Here is a 24,469-nt window from a genome sequence, read left to right as displayed (position 1 = left end):
AGGGCAGGCGGGGGAACAGCGGGAGACACACAGTTAGACACCGGCTCAACCAGGCAACACTCAAATCTGGTGAGTAAGTACAAATCTACCATTTTGGCATTTCAAATCCTTTAAACAAGCGTGTAGTGTGACTGACTGAAATGTGCTGTCCGGTGTGTGCAAATGGAAGGCGTTTAAGAGGTTTGAACAAGGTAGATATATAGGTACATTTAAGAGGTTTGAACAAGGTAGATATATAGGTACATTTAATGCCCAGAAGCAGTGCCAGGTTAGGCTCCTTGCCCTGGGCCCGCTGGGTGAGGATACTACAGAGGGCCTTGAGGTCCAGCAGACACAGGGACATCTCCTTCAGCAGGGGCCCCGCCTCGGGCCCCTGGCCTCCGCAGCCCTGACCAACCACCGTGCCCGCTTCCACCTGCCTTTGATTCTGTAGACACACAAACACAGCTTTTCAGGGTCTGCGGGCCACACTGGGTTTATCAAACGCTGATATAAATGCAGCAGAGCTCTAGAGTGTGGTCAGTTCAGGTACACATATTTCCACTACTCCACTTTAACCAAAATATAAATGTCATTTTTTTTGTGTGTGCTACTATTGTGAAGACAGTGTTGCTGAATTGAGACACAAATTGGCTAAATCCTTTATTTTGCTTAAAAGCTTCATTGTTATTCTGTGATCTCTGCCACAGCATTTATTCTAATAACTACAGATATGTTGTAAATCGCTAGAGAAGGGAGATTAGTCGCACGCGACTAAAATGCTTTTGCGTAATCGTAACATGACAGCCGTGCTGTTATTTCTAAACAGGAATGGATTTGTCCATTAGTGCTCCAGAGTGTGTTATTTTTGGACGAAAACTGAACTTGACAGAATGGTTGAGGTGACAGCTGGCATCTAAACCAGCGCGCGTAGGCGATCTGCGAAGGCATGTGGGGCTCTCTCCATGCATGCTCCTGTGTGTAACCAGTGTTGAGCCGCAACACTTCAACACCCTGGTCCTGGCTGTGCTTTGAAACAGAACAGTTACAATAAACCCTTTTAAAGGTCTAAAAGCAGGAGATTATCATTCTCACCAATACTATCCCTCAACAGGATGGTCCTAGAGACTGCCACAGGCGAGGCAGTAAGGTATATGTCGCCGTCATTTCAAGAGCGATTATCCAACTTCCTGCCACGACGGAGGCGTGTTCACCTTTAAATGCGTCCGGGTTCATCTCCACGGAGACAGAGGCCTACACCCCTGGTCGATGCCTGGAGTCAGCGCTTCCTCCTTTCTACAGAGAGCTGTGTGGGGGACTCACCTCGGTCCTATCCCCCCCCCCCCCAGATGCCAGCTGCCTGAAAGTCACACTGCAGACAAGGTCAGCCTGCCAGTCAGACAACTCTCATCTCTCTTCCTGTCCCCGTGTCTTTAAACCAGTGACCTCCTGCTGTAGGAGTGAGGCAGGGGGAATCTTTCAGCTGATAATTGCCTCTTGTATTCCTGTCAGCGGGATAATATATGGTTTTGGGCTGCAAGCCGCGCTCTCTACCTCGTCTCCTCTCTGTGTCCGGGAGGCACACTCCCACAGCGCCCGCGCTCCCGATTTTAGCCCTTTAAGCGACGGGCTCGTCGTCACCTTGAGACGGGAGGTGAGTAATGACACTGTGAATTAGAATTGGAGGCTGGAGGGGCCATATTAGATTATTCATGATTCAGCTGCTCTGAAAGGATCTCGGGACAAAAGAGCCGGTGGACGTCGGTGAAAGGGGCTCTCCGTCAGCAGCTACGCCCAGACGGCTTCTGGCCACCAGCGAGGCGGAGAGCAGGCTAACAGATTGCAGTGGTCATGTTTGACGTGCAGGACGTTTCAGAAATGTCTGCGATGAGTAGACCTGATGTGGAATGCGTTTCTCGGGTGACAGACGACCGTGGCGCTGGGTTCGCTAGGCGTCGCTCTCGTGTTGGTTTAGACGTGGCGACAGGGAGATTCCCATTTAACATGCAGCTTGAGTCTAAATAGCCCCCTCAGCTTGGCTCTCGGTTACCTGGTGGAGTGTGTTGGAGAGGGCAGCCAGGTCCTCCTCCTTCTCCTGCAGCTGTTGTTTGAGGTCTTGGGAGAGACGTCGCTCCTCCTGCAACCTCTGCTCCACAGCCTGCAGGAGAACCAGAACACGGGCATCACACAGAATGCTCACAACGCTATGATGTCTTCAACAACTACTTACCTTCATCATCGCTTCTCGCAGCACTCAAGGACAGACATGACAGTACGACAGACATGCAGCACGACAGCACTACAGACACGCAGCACGACAGACACGCAGCACGACAGCACTACAGACACGCAGCACGACAGACACGCAGCACGACAGCACTACAGACACGCAGCACGACAGACACGCAGCACGACAGCACTACAGACACGCAGCACGACAGACATGCAGCACGACAGCACTCGGATTTAAGTTACAAGGCCAAATCAGCACACTATACATATGATAATGATTTGAGATAGCTGTTATATTTGAAATAAATTCTGAGTGATTTTTATTTTAAGTGAACTAAAATGCTATTTCCAATGGTATCACACACACACACACACACCGAAGAATAAAATAAAGTATACTCCTTTTGGTACTCACCGACAGCTCATGGGTGAGTTTGTCGATCTGGTTCTTCTGATGGTCTATCAGCTGAAATAGAGGAGACTGACTGTAAACATCTGGGAGCAGCCTGCCTTCTCATGGGCGTGGGTGTGCACTAAGGCCTGGCTCTCACCTTGCTGGTGGTGGCTTGCTGTTGCTGGAGCCGTGCGTTATCCGCCTCCAGCTGCTTTAGGTCCAGCATGGGCAGCCGGACCCCGTCCTCCAGACACTGCTCCACCTTCTCCGTCAGGCTGGGTACACAGGGGGAGACGACGGTCAGGGCAGTCGCTCATCAACGCCACCACGACTAACATTTACATTTTGTCAGTTGGTAGATGCTGTTATCTACAGCAAATTACAACCATTAAGAGCTTTGCTCAAGGGCACAACATCGGACTTCTCAACTCGGTGGCTGGGGTTTCGAACAAGCTTTTCAGTTTTCAGTTACCATTACAGTGCTCTTACCACTAACCCCCTGACTGTTTCATCACCCTGTTAGATACAGCTATTCTGACAGAGGAAGACTGCTTTGACGTTTCCTTTGTTTGATCCTACCTTTGTACAGCCGCCATCAGCTCTTTCTCCCTCTTGCGTTGGGTCTCAATCAGGTCCTCCTTCTCTTGCAGCACGACGCGGCTCTCCTCCAGACTCTTCTCCAGATGGGTCACTGTGTCCTGCAGGCCCTGTGCCTTCTCCTGTACCTCCTCCAGCTAGAAAACCACAGAGGAGCAGCACACGGAGAAGCCCAGTTAAATACACAGACTTCATGGTTTGGTTCTTAGAGCCATCTAGTGGTGAGGTGGTGTAACATGATGACTATTACCCAAGTCATTATTCTCATCTCATTATTTATTGTCTTGAAGAAAATGATCGAAAGCACTTTGATGCTGATGTAATTATCGGTACACTGAAGATAGCCAAATAGGAGCCATTATTTTATGGTTGGGGGAGGTTGTTAACACTGGCTGTTATTAAAAACTATGAACTGCCCCCCCCCCTGCCTCCAGCACTACTACTAATGTTGCCTGTAATGGCTGATCTAATCAGGTCTAATGAGATAACAGAGCTGTAATAAAAAGATAACTCCCGTCCATTACCAGGGGTTAGCACTGAAACGCTAACTAGCAGAGCTGATGGCAGGCGCTGACCCGTCCAGTTGTTTTTGGGACCAAGCCACAAACATCGCTCTCTAACAATCCCATAAACAAGGAAACCAAAATGTGAACTACATGCGATTCCTAATCAGTTTGACCCTTCGATATTCGTATTACTCAACATTCTAACCTGGCCCACCAACCACCAAGAGGCTAAAGAGAAGCCCCATGGGTCAGGCTGGCAGGGTGGGTTGTCTGGGGAGACAGTACCTGCTGGGCCTGGGTCTGAACCTCATCCAGGGAGGGCAGGTCAGCCAGGTATTTCTCCAGGGTCTCGATCCTCTGCTGCTTCTCCTGGTTCTGCTCACTCTCCCGTTGACACTTCTTCTTCAGGCTGCTGATGTAGCGGTCTCGCGTCTTCATCTGAGGGTTCATTATATTACTTAGGTTGTGGGTTAGGGTTCCGAGGTGCAGACATGGTTGCAGTAGATGAGGATGTGGTTAGGATTGACCCGTTGTAGCTGAGGGCGGTGTTAGGGTTGAGGCCACTGACCCGTTGAGGGCGGGTTCTAGCTGAGGGCGGTGTAAGGGTTGAGGCCACTGACCCGTTGAGGGCGGGTTCTAGCTGAAGGCGGTGTAAGGGTTGGGGCCACTGACCTGTTGAGGGCGGGTTCTAGCTGAGGGCGGTGTAAGAGTGGAGGCCACTGCCTACCTTCTCCTCCAGCTTCTTGATGTCCTCCGTGTACTTCTGGGTGTTCTGTTTGAGGAACTCGTTGAGGTGAATGACCTCCAGCTCCGCAGCAGCCAGCTTACGGCCCAACTCCCCACTGTCACAGCACAGAGGGCCGACCCGCTCCATGACCTCCAGCTGGGGATGGAGCTGGGTCACTGGACTTTCAAATGGAGACTCCTGGAGAAGAGAGAAAAGGATGTCAATAAAGGATTAAAATGTAGGTCAAGCATGAACCGGCTGAAAGTTGGGGATCACACTAGATACCGTTACATTGTGTAAGTGAGGGGTTATTTTCGGTTAGTAATTATCCTAGGGTTTGGAGCATCCAGGCATGCCCCTCCCTAGTTCCCATGGACGGGGTTGTCGAAGCCAAATCTTGGTTAGAACTTTGGTGCAATCTGACACATATGCCCAATTACCTTAGCTTTTAGTAGATAGGTGTCGTCACAGCGCCCCTTCTGGCTCTGGAGGACCTGTTGGGCTCTTAGCTCATTCTCCCTGATCCGGGCATGGAGCTGCAGGATCTGCTGCTTCTGTCTGAAACACACCCAGGACACTACAGTGTATAGCAGAGGAAGGTGTACTGATACTGAGTGCTTACCAACACGTACTTATATATGCAGAGGAGCACAGTAAACGTTGTTCATACAATACATATATGTCTGACAGAACAATATTACATGGTCATGGTTAGTGAATCACAATACTGCAGAACCAGGCTCCAAATGGAAATATCTGATGCTTGACAATGTAAACGTCCAATGCATTTAGTCTAGCCTGAGCAGGCTGCCAAATACTGAAATAAAAAGCTAACCTGCTACTTGTCCACAATAGTTAGCGTTAGCTAGCATTCTAGCTACTACAATGATGCTGCTTCATCCAAAATGAACACCGTTTACTGCATTAGTAACTGCCGTGTTCAGCTCAGAGTCACTTGCAGTTTGCACACAGCTTATCTGTTCTGTACATTCAGCTGTCCCACATCGTCTCAACAAGACACGAGAGGGTTGTGGGAGATGTCTGTTTGGTAAAACTAAGCCCGTTAGGCCAATTCTTATGGCGCCCAGAATTTCTCACTCATCTTACGCCGTTTGACGGATTATTCCAACCAGGTTTGGATATGGATAATACATTATTTAAACGCAATGACTTTTATTTAAAATCCGTAGAGTGCTGAGAAATATATATATTTTCATCCACATGCTGCCTCTTGCCAACCAACGCACCAGAGTTAACCCAGAGTACTTCTGTATCAGTGTTTTGGGCAGGTGCTAATATATGACAGACATCTGGGCCCTGGATTGCCAGTAAAACGAAGATTTCTGTAACAACTCCTCTCAGTGTAAATCACCAGTGTAATGCTTTCTCTTGTCGAGGGCCATCTGCTATTCTGATGGGGCTAGCACTAGTTCCTCCCCGAATAACGAGGAACACCATCACACACCATGAACAGTAGAACCAACCCTGAACTGACCAAGGAGGACAATCCCAGTATGAAACAGTTGGCTCGGCCAGGCCATTGTAAAGTCAGCCTGTATTTCCCTCCGTGATGTCAGCCCGGGTGCCTGGGAGGTGAGGTGGCCAGTGAGCCGGTGCTGTCCCTTCCCCTGGCCGGCTCTATCCAGCTGGTCCTGTCAGGGCCAGCCCGCCACTCTGAAAGGGGACACCTCAGATGACATCCCCTCAAGGTCGCTGACCAAACGTGTGTCTGTGCCTCGAGGGCCAGGAACTGACAGTGTGTGTGGCCAATAGAAATGAATGCAGGACATCTGCTATGCTTCCCTGTAATGTGGCCGTGCTCGATCCTTCTCCTGAGCAAAGACAACCTGAAGGAACAGGATAATGTGTCTCCTTCCACAGCGATGAACGGACAGATGAATATGAGACAGAGACTAATTGTGTGTGTGTGTGTGTGTGTGTGTGTGTGTGTGTGTGTGTGTGTGTGTGTGTGTGTGTGTGTGTGTGTGTGTGTGTGTGTGTGTGTGTGTGTGTGTGTGTGTGTGTGTGTGTGTGTGTGTGTGTGTGTGTGTGTGTGTGTGTGTGTGTGTGTGTGTGTGTGTGTTGGCTTCCGGTTTCTGTGTTTTTTCAAAAGAAATCAGTTTGGCACAATTCTTCAGCGACTGCGGTGCTGACGACGGAAATCCCGCCCCCCGTGTGTCACTGACCTGTCAATCTCCAGCTCTCTCTGTCGCAGCAGGCCCTCTTTGATCTTCACCAGCGTGTTCACTGGAAGCGAGGCTCCGCCCAGCATCTGCACAGGAATAACACACGTTACAGTAACATATCGTCCCTGGGGGGGGATCCACAGCCATGTCGTCGCCACCGGCCGTCTCTTCCTCATCATCACCCTCATCATCATCGATACACCCAAGCAGTCCCTATACTAAGACATAAGCCACAGCTTATCCCCAGCTGTCCGTCAGTACGTTCCTGTAGCCCTGCTCCATGCAGGCCTGGGGGCGTTTCTGATGGACGGCCAGGCAGGCAGGCGTCTCTCTTTAGTGAGTTATCAATCAGCTTTGGCCTGACAGACTAAAGGAAACAACGATGTACATGAGCCAAGTGGCGAGGGCGGTCAGAGGTCACACAGGGCTGCTACAGGTGTCTTCACGACTTCCTACTTCAGGGAGGTCCCGAGGTGTTACACAGCTGGACAATGTGGATGCTTGTTTCGGGGTACTACCTCCTCTGTTTTACACAGGACTGTAGTTTTCTGAGCCAGACCCTTAATTATGTAGACTAAGCGTTCTTAAAGAGATACAAGAGTGGTGGAAGATGCCACATCCATTTCTAAGCCCTCAAACCATACAGGAGACCCAGTAAAATCCTCCGGGCATTCTGGCGCTATTGACCGGGAAGATGTGAGTAATGCCTCGGTAATAATCTCTTCAAAATAGACAGCCTTCGAGTTTCCCTGCTAGCCACCAGCTTAAAAATATCTCTTCTATTAATGCCTCGTATGTATATTGGCCGGCAGATTTTCTGTCTCCCTAGTCCTGGTTAAACATGGTACTCCCGTGATAGAGACCCCCCCCCCACCACCCATCACATATCTCAGGCTATTTTTATCAGACCATTGTTTGGCAGTTACCACAGCAGCGAGTGGAGGCTAGTCCGGGAGAAAAGGAGAGCTGAGCAGATGTTAGATCAGCCTGGACGCACCGGTCAGTTCAGACCCAATGGAGCCTGCTGGCTCTGGTGACAACAAACAACAGGTGGGAAGTTTCCACAGCTGAGCAACGCTGAGAGGAGGCCAGCTGAGGACAGGGTAAGACCGGACGGGCCAGCAGGCTCCGACCGGACTGGCCTGAACTCTTCCGGGGTCCCACTGCCGGGTCTCGGCAGACAGACAGTAGGCCTGAGAAAAGGCTAAAAACAGACATCGCTGCTCTTGCTAGCTTGTAGAATATCACCACAGGGATGCTTCACTGCAGAGGAAACGGGAGGAAATCCCCAAATTGAGATCATGCCTGGCTGATGAGGCGGTGGGGGGAAGCTGTGTCAGGGGGAGAGCACGGCAGCGAACCCTCCTCTACAACATTTAGCCCTTAGAGACCGGAAGTCCCCGCCCCAACAGGCCACTGTCTAAATCAGGACCGGAGGTTTCTGTCCGGTCTCTCTCAGTGACTTTGCTGGGAGACACAGGGAAGGTCGTTACACAGTAGACTCCACACCCCCCCCCCCATTAACATGGTACCAGCGGTCACTAAGGCACCAGTACTGATAAAACGGTCCCCTAACTCTGAACAGTACCCTTTCACTGCCTTCACACTCCACTCTTCGATAATGTCAGTTAACAGGCAGAAAACCACTGGAGTGTGGCTCCATCGCCGCGGAAACCGCAATGACGGATGATGGGCCATTCTGTACGTGGTACTAAAAACGAAACAGCATTGTGTGCCGGAGGCCACTTTCCCAGGGAATCAATGGTGAACGAGAAGCAGACTGTTCACTAGAGGGAGAAAGCGATGGGGCGGAGAGAGACAGATTGATTGAGACTGTTATGGGGGGGGGGGGGGGCTTGCGTGTCGCCACAACGTCGGGAGACTCTTGGTCCCGGGGTTGGTAACATTAGGCCAGGGGCATACCTGTCATTCCTCAGCTGATAGCGCCTCCCAGAGCCCTCTGACAGAGGTCATGAGACGACAGCGGGACAACGGTGAACCACGGTAAACCACGCTTTTCGCCAGTTTAACTCCACACCAACCGCAGCGAGGCCAAAGTGTCCCCGTCCCCCAGCACCCAGGATCAGACCCCCTCACGCCGTCCCGGAGCCACAGCGTAATGTCTCCTCGGGCAGACAAAATTACAGCGTTCCATCTAATGACTACACAGTTCCACTGTTCCTGGTCATTTCGACCAATTACAGTAGCAGCAGAAGCAAGTACAAGCTCGTCACGGCCAGGCCTATTGGTCGTACTGGGCTGCTGCCCGGGCAGCAGGGTTTATTTATCTGCACCACACAGGGAGATGGAAACACACATGGGCGCACAATCTTGTCAAATGACTATCATCCAGGCAGAGCTCCGATTACACAAACACACTGGACGGGCCTGTAGGGCTCCCTGGTCAAAGGGCCTGCCGGCTGGTAAATGAGGCCTGACTTCATGTACCACAGCGGAGTGAAAACTGCTAGCCTGTTAGCACCTCCTGTTACTACAACTCACACTAGCTACAATTACAAAACAAGGCGGTTTGTCGTACAGCTCCTCAGAACCTCTAACTAGGCCTCGACCTTAGCCAGTCTTGGTTTTTATATCTTTAATAGCAATTGTGGTAGATGCAGAATTTTCTGAGTTACAGACCGTCCAACAGAAATGGCCGAGCCTGTTTCACACAGTCTTTCATTCCCTGTCCACTGGCTTCTGCTGTAGCAAGGCCAGCTTCACCCTGTCACGCAGCACAGCTAATCTGCTGCCAATTCCCAGAACGTTATCACCCCTGTCGCCCTCCTCCTCAGGCTCTCCAGTCCAGACACCCCAGCTTTCAGCATTCTCTCCCAGCCCTGCGCACTTACACCCCCACCTCCCACTCCACCTCGCCTTCTCCGGGCAAGGGTGATGTGAGCATGGAGAATGCATTAGGCCCCCCCCCTTTAGAAGGCGCTCTGTGATGTTTCACTGGCTAGCATAACAGACCCACCTATTGCCTCAGAATGAGGGCTGTGTGAGCTGACCTGAGACGGATGGCCCGGACATCAGACACAGGGTTAAGGCCTGTGTTAATCCCATATCACTTCATTGATCATTAACCTCCGAAGCCATTTGCTGGCGCTTCGCGTTGAGTTAGACCTAGATTAACGTGATTTTGGAAAGCCTCAATCTTGGTTCAGTGCTCGGAGACCATGCAGTGCAACGGAGTCACGGCAAACCCGGGTTCTTACCCCGGTCACGCCAGACCGGCTGTGCCTGGCAGTTTTGGAAAGCGCAGCGCAAAATTGTTTCAGCTGCGGCGTCCAGGCCTGGCGCGAGGACGGTTGAACAGGGTTGCACTGCGACGTCCCAAGTTCTGTCAGACTTGACAGATGAGAAGTGGTCACCTGACTGTTAGATGTTCTGTGGGGACATTGGCCCGGACACGGAAAAACACATTGCCAGGGACCCATGGGACAGAGCAAAGGGGGTAAGGGACTAAGAGACAAGCAAGCCAGACGATGGATTCGTCATTTGTCATTTTAAAGCTGGGGCAGGATCAGTCGAGCCTTGATAGGTCATGGTTAGAGCTCAGGCTCCACACAAAATGGAAAATTCCTATTTTACTGTTACTATATTTTCAGGGATTTACTCGAAAATATACACACACACACACACACACACTATGTGGAGGAATAGGCCCCCTGCCAGTGGGAAGCGGGGGTGATGACAGGTGATGACAGGTGATGACAGGTGATGATAGAGCGGTCCACTCGGAGACCCTGAGGAGGGGTGGGATGGTGTAGTTCTGAGGCACAGAACAGGGCTTTGGCCTTCACACACAGCCAGAGGGTACGGTCAACCCTCAGCTTCAACCCATCCGTACCTGACCTGCTCATACCTTCTCAAAACACCCACTGGATCCTTCTTTAGTAGGCTAACAGTGGGCTTTGAATTGGAAATTCATGAAAACATAGACACAGATTATATTTTTAAATGTATACTAATGAGTGACTTCCAGTGTGTTTGTGTACAATACGCCAATTTATAAACTATTTGGGTCCCAAAAAGCACAGATCCAAAATGTTCCTCAGAACAACAACTCCTACCAAGTCTATCTATATCCTTTGATAACTTGCCAATGTACAGATTTTTAAAACTTGAATATAAAATGTAATGACAACAATGAACAGGATTCTAACAGGATCCTCAACTCTAGCAGGCACGCTCAAGCAAGCAAAATTAGGCTGCAGGAGTTGAAATGAGACAAATCCAACTTTTGCTAATGTGTTCATATTCTTGATGTATGAAATGTTTCCACAGAGGGAATTCCACAACAACATACATGAATATATATATTCTGGATCTTAAATTAGCTTGTTTATGTGAATTTGATTACATTTTCTAGTCTAGTGAAGATATAATTGTGACGTAGGCACGTGTCACTTTCATCTGTTTAGCGTAGCCAAACACAGGGCTGCTATACACCAGACTAGAGAACCACACTAGTTTGTTGACTCTTATGAACTACTTATCTAAACAAAAGAAACAGCTTCCATTGGAGACCATGAGGTCAGCCAAAGCTCTAGCACTCGGTCTCCCTCCTCTCTCTCTGTCTCTTGTGCATGACAATTATTGCGGTCATGATTAACACACAGCTGCAGATGACGATAATGCCCATTAAACACCTTTTTGTTATTTAAAGAATACTGAGTATATAACAGGCTTTCAGGGACAGACATTGCCACCTTTGGGACAATATCCTGCGGGTATAGGTATGAATTGTGTGTGTGTGTGTGTGTGTGTGTGTGTGCGTGCGTGTGTGCGTGCATGCGTGCGTGCGTGTGCCATTCACATGCGTGTGGCAAGTATAATCGGTAAGCCACAGCTCAAATACCGAATACCCCAGCTCGGGTGACATGGTTCATTAAACCAGAAGGGCACCATCCACTGCCACCTGTCAGGACATACCTGTGCCACCGCAGGAGGGGGCACAAAGCGCCAACAAGGTACCACCCGTTCCAGAGAAAACAGGAACCAAACAAGAACCAAACAGGGAGCCCTAAATCTGCCCTTCCTGCTCCATTTTTTTTTAATACACTATTTGGAGCTTGTTTTGATCAAGTCAAGACCCCAGCTCAACGCTCCTTTTAAGGTAGAGAGAGGAGCTGAAAAACAGGAAGGATATTTATTTCTGTTTTGGGTCTGAAATACTGTGCGAACGTTTCCAAGTCCAGAGCCACGTGAGGGACTGTGTTTTCAACGGCACAGAGGACCCAAGAGGACTCTGTAAAAGAGCAGCAGACAGTCCTTTGACATGATCTACACGGGTCAAGAAGAATGCACACAGATTGGGCCTCTTCCTATGAGACCCGCTACCCAAACCTGTCTGAATGGAAGCCAGAGAGGCAGACAGAGAACAAATTGCACCTGTCAAAATGTATTCTCCGTATGAAACAAGCGATGAGCGCTGTCGATGTTTTCCTCAGGATACTTTCCAAGTGAAGGAGAATGCCGAGAAATTACTGGAGAGGGAAAACAACACGGAGAAGGCAGTCACGTGACGCCCACTGGTGCGTAGTGCTTAAACAGGCGCGAGCAACAGAAAAGAGTTCTTTGATCCTCCGGCAGCAGGCATCTCCCTGGAGAGCAAGGAAGAGACCCAGCAGGGCTAACATTAGCCACCGAAGTTGCCTGACAGAGCCACTCTGCCCATCCATTCCATGCCCTCATCTTCCACAATGGAAGGATAAACAGAGCACATACCAGCGACGCCACTCCCCCCCGGTTACAGCCCTGCCCCAACCCCCCCCCCCCCCCGCTGTCCCTCCCCCCGCCCCTCTGCTGTTCCTCCCAAAAACGACGTGACATACTCTAGAGCACGGAGAAGCTCCTCGTCTGCTGCTGGACCCACAACCCACGGAACTTTCCTCCCAGCGTCTTCGTGGACATCCACCCATCTGTCTGTCAAGCCTGTTGGAGCAGGTAAGGGCACACCTCTGGTCACCATTTGTCTATAGGGATGTTAACCTTTTTCTGATGGAGAAAAGTGCTGTTGAAAGGGGACATTATTTCACCTTAACGTGGGCTGAGACTACTTTGAAAGTAATAGCCTTCATGTAACCTTTAATTTCCAAGTCAAGCACAAATAGGAGTTAGTTTTCAAAGTCAAGCACAAAAGATGAGGAGAATCTCAAAAATATTCCTACAATATTTGTCTCTCCAGCGATAATTCTTGGTTTCGCAACGCATGATAATGTTGTTTTGAAGGCAAAAGCTCGGCAATATCCTGCTGTTACGGGACTGAACAGCACTCAACGTAACTGTTGTGTAGAAACAAGCAGTCCTGCACTGACACAGACACAAACCACACACGCACCCTGCACACAAATCAGAGGTCAACCATGGCCGATCCACAATACGCACATTTGCATCAGGAAAAGGTCTACAATTTGCATTGACTGAAATGAGCACACGGGACACAAAGGAAGGTTCAACGCCAGGCGGAAGAAGCTGTATGAAAAGTTATTTCCTCTGAATAGGAAGAAGAGGAAGAAAACACGTCTGGTTATATCCATCAACCGCTGTTCACAGTCGGGTCTGTTTAATATCGGTGGTCACCGCTGCCCGAGGCAGGCGCTAACCAATGTCCTCTGCTGAGCCACACAGCCAGAGCGATGCCCACTGTTCCCAGTGCATTGCTGTGTGATGCCATCATGGAAAGTTCAGCGTAAGGGCCAAGCCTACTGGAAGCCCTCCTCCTACTTCCCTCGCTCTCCAGATGACTTATTATCACAGGAACCGTGCCAACAGAGCAGGGGGGGAAAAAGAAAAGAAACCTGACCATTATTGCCTTGTGAATGCATCTGCCAGGTTTCAGAAGGATTTCCTTCTTAGGTTCGATAAAATGTAATGTTCTGCTTTGTTTTTCACCCACTGGCTCCTCTGGTCCACGCAGGCGTTTTTATGAAGAGGAATGGTGGGTTTTCAATCCAAACAACCTCCCCCCTAGGGTATCAATTCCGACCTCTATTAGTTTGGCATTTCATCCTGCAGAGTCCCGGCCTCCTTGTCTGAGTGGATGGGTGAACTCGGGGCGGTGAATGAGTATATGGCGACATGTTCACTGGGGGGGGAGGGGTTCTTGTTAATGAATATATCATAACCTGGTTCTGACACGAGGCGGGCAGTGCTCAGGACCAAGTCAAGAGATGAAGGCTTGGTGGCGTCTGGTGTCGACTCGATGGCCACTCGTCTCTGAAGGTAAGGATAATTAATCATCAAACCCAGGCCATGGGACCGGGGTGAGGGAGGTGTGTCTACGTGGAGCGAAAGACAGCCTGGCCGTTAGAGCGCCGAGCCTGGCCGTCAGAGCGCCGAGCCTGGCCGTCAGAGCGCCGAGCCTGGCCGTTAGAGCGCCGAGCCTGGCCGTCAGAGCGCCGAGCCTGGCCGTCAGAGCGCCGAGCCTGGTATTGAAAGGTTGTTCGTTGGAATCTTAAAGCTGACAATCTGAAAAATCTGCTGAAGTGCCCTTGACAAAGGCACTTAACCATAATTGCTCAGGCAAGTCACTCTGAATTACAGCCTGATTTAGAGGACTACAATGGAAAATCCAGTGACCGACACTGGTCAACCCCCTCGCCTGGCGCAGCTGCTCCTGTGAAGTGGCCCCTAACATTCCCCTCAGCCACAGGGGAATTCAGAAACAACAAGGAGCATGTTGAATGATATGCATGAAGAGAATGTTCTACACAGCTGTGACACTGATGCGTTTGTGTCTGACACTGTTCTCCTAGGATTTCTGGCTTTGTTAGAAGAGCTCTATTGGCCGTCACGGAGCTGGTCAACACAGATTCATTATCAGGACTCTACATCCTGACCAGATCCGTTCACACTCCCGGTCCGTGACTGGCGCCCCCTCCGGTCCTGCCCCCTGTCCTGACCCCGGTCCGTGACTGGTGCGCCCTCCGGTCCTGCCCCCTGTCCTGACCCCGGTCCGTGACTGGTGCGCCCTCCGGTCCCCTCCACAGAGGTGCCACCTACGAGGCCAGATCAGTGGTGTGCTTATCAGGGGTTTAGGCGTGGCTAGTGTTGAAATGGACTCTGCTCCTGTGAGATAGGCAAAGGTCAGACCTAAGAATACCGCTGGCGAGGGGCTGGAGCCTGGCAGATAACTGTTGTCAGCAGGTGGTCAGCAGGACCAAGGGGAAGTGACCAACAGACCCTCACCTTCCCCGGGCATGCCTGTCACTGCAGAGCGCCTGTGAGGAGAGAGAAGTCTGGAAGTGCTGTCTGGATGGAGTGACGCTGGTCAGACCATCACAAACCAGTGTGCGTTTCCAGGCACAAAATGGCAGACCGTTTTATCCCCCAACAGAACCAACAGCAGTAGCTCAGCCACAGAGGATTTGGGGTTGGAACGACCCCCCCACCTCAGAAGTGTAGGGTCTGATGTGTGATCTCAGGCAGGCTCTGCCATTCCACACCACTTCTACATCACCCACGAGGAGAAGTGGGATGTTCATTCACCTGCTATCTAAAGCTGTTACATTCCATACCAGCTCCTAGGTCTCACCCTCCTCCACATCCAACCGCAACAGACTTCAACAACCCCTAAAATAAAGTGTTAACATAAAACAAAATAATACACAAAGACACATTTAAAAACCTAATAAACACGCCATGAACACGAAACTGCTTACGTTGTAGGGAACAAACATGTGTTCAAGTCTAGCTCCTGACTGAGCAAATTACAGTATAAACCACATAGAGAGGAAAGTACAAAAACCTTTTTAGAACAGAATACATTCACATAAGACTGGCTAGACAGAAAATGTAATCTATAAATATAATTTATTTTACGACCTCTCCACAATTCAATCCATCGTCTGCCCTTGAGAGGGCAGAGCAGCGCGAACACGCCCAAACCAAAGAGCAGAGATAGATTGTAGCTTCAAGCATAACATATTTAAACAATTATTTAAATGCAAGGGTGCCTACATGTTTGGCTGCGTCTGTATAAGCCCGGAGGTTATGATACCCCCAAGTGGATGATTATTCTTCATGTCGTTGGGGATGAAGTGTGTTTGTGTGGGAAACCCATTTTCTCCAGTACAACCAGTAAATAATGAAACCTGTTCTCATGGCTTCGTTCCACAGGCTGTTTCTGTGTGTATTTCTGCATGCTGACTGGCCAGACCACTGTCTCATCCATTTTCTCTCCCCCCGCCCCCCCCCCAGCTCCACTCTGCCAGACCTCTGGACAACTCTGCCACCTCCCTCCATCACCCACTCCACTGCCACTCTCTAGGCCCCGCACCACCATCTCGCTCACCCCGCCCTGCCCCCCCCCCCCCCCCCCCCCCCGCCAACGTCTCGCACTAACCTCCAGCCACCACTAGAGCACGCCTATCGCCCCTTCACTCCCCCACTCCACCGCCTCCGGCACCCAGCCTCGCAGCGCCCCAACCCGCGCCCCCCCCCAGCCGGCATGGAGAAGGTGCAGCACACGATGCGCTCGGCTATGCGCAGGGCCTCCATGGTGGTGGACATGCCCCCCCACGCCAAGCAGAACCTGCAGGAGCTCTTTGTCAACTTCAGCCTCATCCTCATCTGCCTGTTGCTCATCTACATCATCGTCTTGTTGATGTGAGGGCCGCCAGGGGCCCCGCGGGGCCTCGGAGAACTCTTCCAGCGGGCCAAAAAGTGGGAGGGGCGGGGAGGGAGGGAGGAGGAGCTGAGGGCACGGGGTGGCATGTGAGGAATTGATCTGAATATTCTGTGACCTGGTTGTGAAATGTCCTGGATATGTGGCGTTAAGTGGTTTTGTTTCCGTTCCGCATGATTGTAATGATGTAATCCCACTTGTGATCACAATATAAAATGGAGTAAAGATGAACAGGTGTGTCACATGTCACCTTCCTGTAGGTCTGTCATCCACTGTCCACTGCATGTTGCTGATACCACTCACGGAGCCTTCAGCTTCTCCTGTCACACGCGCGCACACACGCGCACACACACATGCGCACACACAGACGCGCACACACAGACGCGCACACACAGACGCGCACACACACACGCGCACACACACACGCGCACACACACACGCGCACACACACACGCGCACACACACACGCGCACACACACACGCGCACACACACACACACAAGTTTGTATGGCTATCCTCATGGGGACCAGAAAATAGAAATTGAGGCTGGATCCAGGCTGCAAAAGAAATGTCATGCTCCATTGCCATAATCTTAACCCTAAACCTAACCCTAACCTCAATAAAGTAACACATGCCTAAACTCTACCTAGATGTAATGCCTGGACCTTAAAGAACCCCCAAGTCTAATTCTAAAATTAATTGTAAGTTTGACCCTAAACCTAAACCCTGAGCTGGAAATTGACTTTTGCCTCATGGGGACCGTCAAAAGGGCCCCATGAGTCCAATTGTTTCTGGTTTTACTATACTCATTGGGTCATTTGGTCCCCATGAGTATAGTTAGCCCTAAAACACACATGGTCCCCATGAGTATAGTTAGACTTAAAACACACACTCGTACACACACACACACACACACACACACACACACACACGTGTACACACACACACGTACACACACACCAATACATAGATACATATACACAGAGACGCCGGAACACTGTGCACTGCTGAAATAAACACACTGACAAGTTTAACCAAGGGCAGTCTGACTTGTCTGTGTGTGGAAGTGTAACAGTATCTCACTGGGCCCCTGTCTTCCCTCCCAGACCTCTGTAGCTGAACCAAACCGGCACAGCCACAGTGAGGGCTAAGCAGGGGGCGGAGCCTCCATCCATCCCATCATCCATCTCCATCACTAGCCTTCCTGAGGACCATTTCAGAACCCCAACCCCGCCCCCCCTCCCCACCACCCCTGAGCTGAACAGCTTTGCCCACAATTGATCACTGTTCCTGGGCATTTGCAGCCTGGATCCAGCCTCTCCATGTCGAGCGCCGCCATGGATCTGGTCAACAACCGTGGCCTCAACCTGATACTCAACTTCCTGCTCATCGTCATCGTGCTCCTCCTCATGCTTGTCCTGGTCAAACTCATGTGACCTCTGACCTGATGGCTTAGTTAGGCTGAGCACGGGGGGCCCTGACTGAAGCCCCTCTACCTCTGATTAGGTCATAGAAACACACCCTGGCTTCATCTAATTATTATTAAATAGATTTTCATCCACGACGGCAAATCACTGAAAATGGCCATTGATCCTGTTGGAATACAGAGAAGCGTCTGGGATTCCATGACATCGTAACAATGGATGGCAAGATATAAATATCTGAACTGATGGGAGAGATTGTAAAAACTGTTGGCATTGGAGGATCAATAGAACATCCTCCTTTCATTTAGACGACCCCCCCTAGTGGTAGAAGTCTTTACAACAACACATCTACTTCTGGCCAGGGGTAATCAGCACAGAAACGAATCCATGCCCTCTGATTCTTCTTCAGAAGTTGTATTCATGTGGCTTCATCTGAACCGTGGAGAACAGGCTTCCCCCCCTCACAGACACTGACTATTCAAAGCTATTTAGACCAAAGCACAGAACACGCAAGATGCAACTGACAGCTGAAAAGAAACTAAACATGATTAAAGCAATACAAAGTCCTTTGATGTGCGAAATAATAGGCTCTTTATGATGCAATCACAAAGTCAATTTCAAGCTTTGAGACCTTTCCTTAAGGGATTGGGGTGGCTTCGGTGTCCAGTTGCTTTTGAATACAGTATGTATTCAAACATATTCATGGTAGTAGATAAACACAACACCTACTTACTCTCTTATTTAAAAATGCAAAGCCTGTAAAACTTTTTAGTGAGTGAGATATATAATTTTGTTCTGCAGTGGAAAGGTTTTCATGTTCATTCACAGGGGTTCTTTCATTTGTTTTGGCTAAGTAATGGATACATGCAGAGTAAATGCACTTAAGTGCTCCAGCTAGAACTCTACACAGTCTGAAGAAAATGTGTGACCACTGCACAACTGTCCATTTACGGTCTGCTGGCACTGGCTTCACTGTACAATTTCTTATGCCACATTGCATTTTGCAAAGAATGTTGTAAAATGAAGATAAAAGACACAAGACTTACTGTGTTTGTCTTTCTTCACAATGTCTTTTAAGTACAACAATCTTCATAAAAACATTTGTATCTTGGGTCTTTAGAAAAACAATACATTGAGCGGCCACCAGGCGGCGCCATGTCTTCATTTTAGCCAGTGAAGCAGCAGATTTGACTACAGACCGAGAACAACAAGCACCCATCGGTTTAAAGGCCAGATGTCTCAACAGGTAGCCCACCCCAACGTCCCCCCTCTCACCTGGTTGACCTCGGCCTCCTGCCGAAGCCTCTCCCTCTGTTGCTGCTCCTGTTGCCAGGCCGACAGGCCTCCACACATCTCTGGCCCAGGTCCGGGAGGCCGGTACTCCATCTGCTCACTAAGCCACATCTGGGTCCTCACCGCCGGCTGGATGGGGGAGCCTCCGACTGCCTGGCGGCCCAGCGGCAGGCCCCTCGGGCCAGGTACCGTCAGCCCAGTGCCAGGCTGCTTGGACTCCGGTAAGGCACTGTAGGTCAGGTCCAAAGTGCTGGGTTTGAGCGGGGACGAGTGACAGTCAGTCTTAGCCGTCAGGGGGTACTTGTACCTGGCCTCGGCCCCCGGGGAGCGCAGGTGGAGGCCCTGGGACATGTAGGGCTCCGTGGTCTCCAGGTGGTCCGGCCTGTAGCCGTAGAGGAGCCCCCTGTCCAGGGAGCCGTGGGGGTCCGAGCGGTACGCCGACCGGACCCCGGGGCTGGACTTCTCCTGGCCGCTGAGGCGGGTGAGGGAAGACCAGCGGCGTACGGGCCGAGGGTCCTTCATGTCCAGGGGGCTGTCGAGGGGCGAGGGCAGCTGGCAGGAAGACCAGGAGCCGCCCCCGGGAGAGGGCGCCGTGCTGAGCTTGGAGCCGGCGGACGGCGAGGGCATGACGTGGGCCGTGGGGATGCCAGCCTGGGAGCGCAGCGGCTGGAAGGACAGGGTGGTGCTGGAGCTGGACTGGTCTGGAGAGGAGAGGAGGGAATGATCAAGAATGGCAACAGAAAGAGAACACAGCGACTACGTGTGGGCGGAATCTATTAACGATCTCACTTACTACACATTATTACACATTATTATTCTCTTGCACCTGACCAAGGAGGGCTCACAATATTCGCCTGGGAATTATGCTTTGAGAGAATTTCTCCTGGTTCATGGAAGGCTGTGCTGGTGTGCGCGCTGTGTTCAGGTGGTTGGATCAAATATGGGGTTTCGCAAACCTAGTACCGTCATCTGTGCCATTGTGAATTTGCTCTTAGAGTACTTCTAAGAAAGATCTAAACACATTAGACCTTCAATACATAGACCAATAACACATTAGACCTTAGACATTTGGATGTGATCACAGATGGCTAATGGGAGTTTTCAGGTGGAGAATCCAGAGAAAAGCCCTGCTCTTTAAGCTGAGCTGGGGAGGCATGGCCACGTCTGCCTCTGGGGCTTTACGCAAGAATGACACAACTCACAGGACAGTCGAGACAAGAGCAGCCATACAAACAAACACGCACACAGAGGGGAAACAAGCGGGTCAGTGCTCCCAAAAACACATGATACCTCAAAAACATGATAAACGAAACACATTGCCCAAACAATATTACTTCTGCACACACACACACACACACACACACAAAGTCACATTAAAATGCATAGGAAATGCATTAACAAAAAGTATTTAGACAACTGTTTTTATTCCACATTATCCTATTTTAAATGTAGACTGTACAGAAGGGTTTTAATGATGTGTGACAGAGCCATCATAACCACTAATGATTCATTGGAAGGACCACACCTAATGATCCAGCTACTGTAGATCTCAGCCACAAGATCAATGGTCAACCACGATTACGTAACCAGGCTTGTTCTCAGAACCAACGATCAGTTCAACCCGTTAATCAGCTCATCACAGAAACCAGGTAAACAACCAGAGGCCCACATCCAGCTGTCATCATGTAGAGAAACAGAGGAACAACAGAGGCTCCGCCAGGGCTTCGGTGCATCTCATTAAAGACAGAGCACTCCGCAATGCAGCAGAGCAGGGAGTTCCTCATCCGGGAGGAGTGTAACCAGCCCAGCTGTTCTGAAAGGGAGAGCCAGCCCCAGAGACAGCGTGGGTGGACAGTAGCAGGGGTCTCCGCTCCAGACCAGCTCCTTAATCGTTTGATGTCATGCCATGAAGAGAAAACCAGTTGGCATGGTAACTACCACCACACAGGCAGAGATAGGCAGGGCAGGGTTAGGACAGGGTTAGGCAGAGCTGGGCAGGGATAGGTAGGGCAGGGATAGGTAGGGTAAGGCAGGGATAGGTAGGGCAGGGCAGGGTTAGGGCAGGGATAGGTAGGGCAGGGCAGGGATAGGTAGGGCAGGGCAGGGATAGGTAGGGCAGGGCAGGGTTAGGTAGGGCAGGGCAGGGATAGGTAGGGCAGGGCAGGGATAGGTAGGGCAGGGCAGGGATAGGTAGGGCAGGGATAGGTAGGGCAGGGATAGGTAGGGCAGGGCAGGGTTAGGTAGGGCAGGGCAGGGCAGGGTTAGGTAGGGCAGGGCAGGGATAGGTAGGGCAGGGATAGGTAGGGCAGGGCAGGGATAGGTAGGGCAGGGATAGGTAGGGCAGGGATAGGTAGGGCAGGGATAGGTAGGGCAGGGCAGGGTTAGGGAAGGGTTAGGGCAGGGACAGGTAGGGCAGGGCAGGGACAGGTAGGGCAGGGCAGGGATAGGTAGGGCAGGGCAGGGATAGGTAGGGCAGGGCAGGGTTATTGCTTCTCAGTCCTCCAGTACAGGACATCTCCTTGTCCTAACTGGTGATATACTGTACTAATACCTTTATCAATTCCATTTACCATAAAATGTATGTGTAATATTTGTTTATTTATTATTATTTCAACTACAACTAGCAGTTTGCTGTAGCCATCAACTGTCCCACTAACAACCAGCCATTACAGCAAACACATTTCCTTTCAAATTAGAAGTAGATAATTTTTCTAGTTTATTGTCCCAGCTTTAGCAGATCACAGAGGCCCCCTCCCCCACATTTACGACTTAGCTTCAAGAATGTTGTAAAATATTGACAGGAAGGAGACACTCAAATATCCATTAGGACTGCATCCACGTTGGAGCCTATATGGTCAATCCAACTGATAAGACTGTTAGCTATATTTTAAAACCGTTATTTCAGAATGCAGATCAATTCTCAGAATGGAGACGCGTCCACAGCTCGCAAGCTGAACTGAAGTAGCCTAGTTGGAATGACTCTGTACTCAGACAAAGACCTCGTTGTGACGGAACCCAACCACACAGATTCAGTCAGCTGACTTTTCGGTTCCCGTTCACCTTGAATCCTGGGATCCCATTTGAGGTCAGCGCTAATTGAGACAGTGGCTGAGGTCCTCACAGAGTGTTCCATTGTTACTGCAACACTTACATGTGTCAGGGCAAATGGCACAGCAGCTGAAAAGGTTGGGGGTGGAGTCGAGGTGGTTAAGGAGTGGTGGCGGTGGGGGGGGGGGGGGGGGTCCACATTCCACACTGGACCTGCTGCCACTACACACACCAGACACTTCCTCCCCTAGCTGGCTGTACCCAATAACCCGGTCAGAACCAGACCTCCAGACCACCGGACCTGGTCTGGAAGCAGACATTAAATCGTCTGGCTGAAGTAAGAACACGGAGACGTGAGGACAGCTGGCTACTGCTGGAGCACGGGCGTCGGACCTGCTCAAACGGACGTAGCGAGCTAGCGCCTAGCTCCTCTCCATGCTACAAACGGACGTCAGCACCCCTGTAGGGTCACTGCGACCGGGCCTTTCCACGGCTACTGGAGGGAAGAGGGACACTGTGTATGACAGAACTACCAGGCTATACTGCACAGTCAGGCACCGAGAGACATACAGAGGGCAGGGGGTCACCACTCCAAGACCAAGATGCTAACAGACATACGACTGGAGGAGCCATAAGGAGATCACATGACGGACTGGTGGCAGGGAGGATACGACAAGGGCAAATGGAAGACAAACAAAGGAGAGCATCTGGCTTTTCCAGGTTTAGGTGGGGCACTACATTTAAACAATGCCAAAGAACTTGTTATTGGAGCAAACAGCACAAGAAAAGAGTTATGGGAGTCAATATGAAGCCGAGGGCCAGCAGAGTGGAACCTTTACTTTAGGAAGAGTGATTTCAGATGGTATGTAGGAAATCAAAGGGGCAAGCAACAGCCTAACAAAACACACAATAAAAGCCTTTTACAACTGGTATTCATTACACAATAAAAAGGGAGGTAGTAGTAGTTTTCAGCCCTTATTTAGTCCGGGAGAGAGTAGATCACAAGTCTCCCATTTCCACAAGAGTCTAGTTAAAGCAGGCTGGATTGCCATACCAGACCAGGGATTCAATGACCCCAGAATAGACTCATCTGGATCTGATTGGCAATGCAACAGAAAAACAGGGTAAAAAAAAAGAGCGAGAGTGACAGAAAGAGAGAGCTAGAGAGAGAAATAAAAGGAAAGAGGCAAAAATGGGCAACTAGGCCTTCGGAAGTCTGGGGCAGGTAGTACTCTGTCTGCCCTCCCTCAGCTCAGAGCCTCCTTACACATCTGCATGGAACTAACATTGTCCCAGATAACAGTCCCCATACTCACAGCCTGCTTTCTCCACAGCTGGAGGGAGGAATGGGTGGAGGGATGAAGAGATGGATAGAGGGATGGAGGGAGGGAGGTGTGTCTCATTTAAGTTCCTGACCCAGTTCCATCCATTCATAGAGATATAGACAGACCCGATATAAGACATATAGACAGACTAGATAAGACATATAGACAGACTAGATAAGACATATAGACAGACTAGATAAGACATATAGACAGACAAGATAAGTCATATAGACAGACTAGATAAGTCATATAGACAGACTAGATAAGTCATATAGACAGACTAGATATAAGAAATATAGACAGACTAGATAAGTCATATAAATAGAGCAGACATAAGACATAGACAGACCAGACATAAGTCATATAGACAGACCAGACATAAGACCAGATATAAGACATATAGACAGACCAGACATAAGACCAGATATAAGACATATAGACAGACCAGACATAAGACCAGATATAAGACACATAGACAGAGCAGATATAAAACATTTAGACAGAGCAGACATAAGACACATAGACAGACCAGACATAAGACATATAGACAGACCAGACATAAGACATAGACAGACCAGACATAAGACCAGATATAAGACATATAGACAGACCAGACATAAAACCAGATATAAGACATATAGACAGACCAGACATAAGACCAGATATAAGACATATAGACAGAGCAGATATAAAACATTTAGACAGAGCAGACATAAGACATATAGATAGACCAGACATAAGACATATAGACAGACCAGACATAAGACATATAAATAGAGCAGACATAAGACATAGACAGACCAGACATAAGACCAGATATAGGACATATAGACAGAGCAGATATAAAACATATAGACAGAGCAGACGTAAGACATATAGACAGACCAGACATAAGACATATAGACAGACCAGACATAAGACATATAGACAGACCAGACATAAGACATATAGACAGACCAGACATAAGACATACAGACAGACCCGATATAAGACATACAGACAGACCCGATATAAGACATAGAGACATACAAGATAAGTCATATAGACATACAAGATAAGTCATATAGACAGACTAGATATGTCATATAGACAGACCAGACATAAGACCAGATATATTTCATATA

The 24,469-nt window shown here is 49.8% G+C and overlaps 2 protein-coding genes across 4 annotated transcripts in view; one reads left to right on the top strand and one right to left on the bottom strand.

Annotated features, from left to right (window-relative positions):
- Positions 1-24,469, bottom strand: part of cep85l (centrosomal protein 85, like) — a 48,263-nt gene that overhangs the window by 2,681 nt on the left and 21,113 nt on the right. For both annotated transcript variants that reach the window (XM_010883023.4, XM_010883022.5), the window contains exons 3-12: positions 18,955-19,673; positions 6,622-6,707; positions 4,876-4,993; positions 4,436-4,633; positions 3,994-4,146; positions 3,185-3,339; positions 2,763-2,880; positions 2,627-2,677; positions 2,030-2,137; positions 244-427 (exon numbers count right to left, since the gene is read on the bottom strand). In XM_010883023.4, the coding sequence (XP_010881325.1) occupies positions 244-427; positions 2,030-2,137; positions 2,627-2,677; positions 2,763-2,880; positions 3,185-3,339; positions 3,994-4,146; positions 4,436-4,633; positions 4,876-4,993; positions 6,622-6,707; positions 18,955-19,673 (1,890 nt within the window). The remainder of the gene's footprint in view (positions 1-243; positions 428-2,029; positions 2,138-2,626; positions 2,678-2,762; positions 2,881-3,184; positions 3,340-3,993; positions 4,147-4,435; positions 4,634-4,875; positions 4,994-6,621; positions 6,708-18,954; positions 19,674-24,469) is intronic.
- On the top strand, positions 12,482-18,251 carry pln (phospholamban). 2 transcript variants are annotated; one of them, XM_010883021.5, is made up of 3 exons: positions 12,482-12,573; positions 15,829-16,236; positions 17,362-18,251. In XM_010883021.5, exons 2-3 carry the CDS (start codon positions 16,079-16,081, stop codon positions 17,369-17,371), a joined length of 168 nt encoding a protein of 55 aa, XP_010881323.2. In that variant the 5' UTR covers positions 12,482-12,573; positions 15,829-16,078; the 3' UTR covers positions 17,372-18,251. The 2 variants fall into 2 exon arrangements, with proteins under 2 accessions (XP_010881323.2, XP_028970212.1); XM_029114379.2 differs by lacking the exon at positions 17,362-18,251 and having other exon boundaries at positions 15,829-16,240.

The sequence above is a fragment of the Esox lucius genome, chromosome 18, assembly GCF_011004845.1.
Source record: "Esox lucius isolate fEsoLuc1 chromosome 18, fEsoLuc1.pri, whole genome shotgun sequence".
NCBI classification, from domain to species: Eukaryota; Metazoa; Chordata; class Actinopteri; order Esociformes; family Esocidae; genus Esox; species Esox lucius.
Note: the sequence above shows the minus strand (reverse complement) of the source record. Positions and strands in the feature narration are given on the sequence as shown.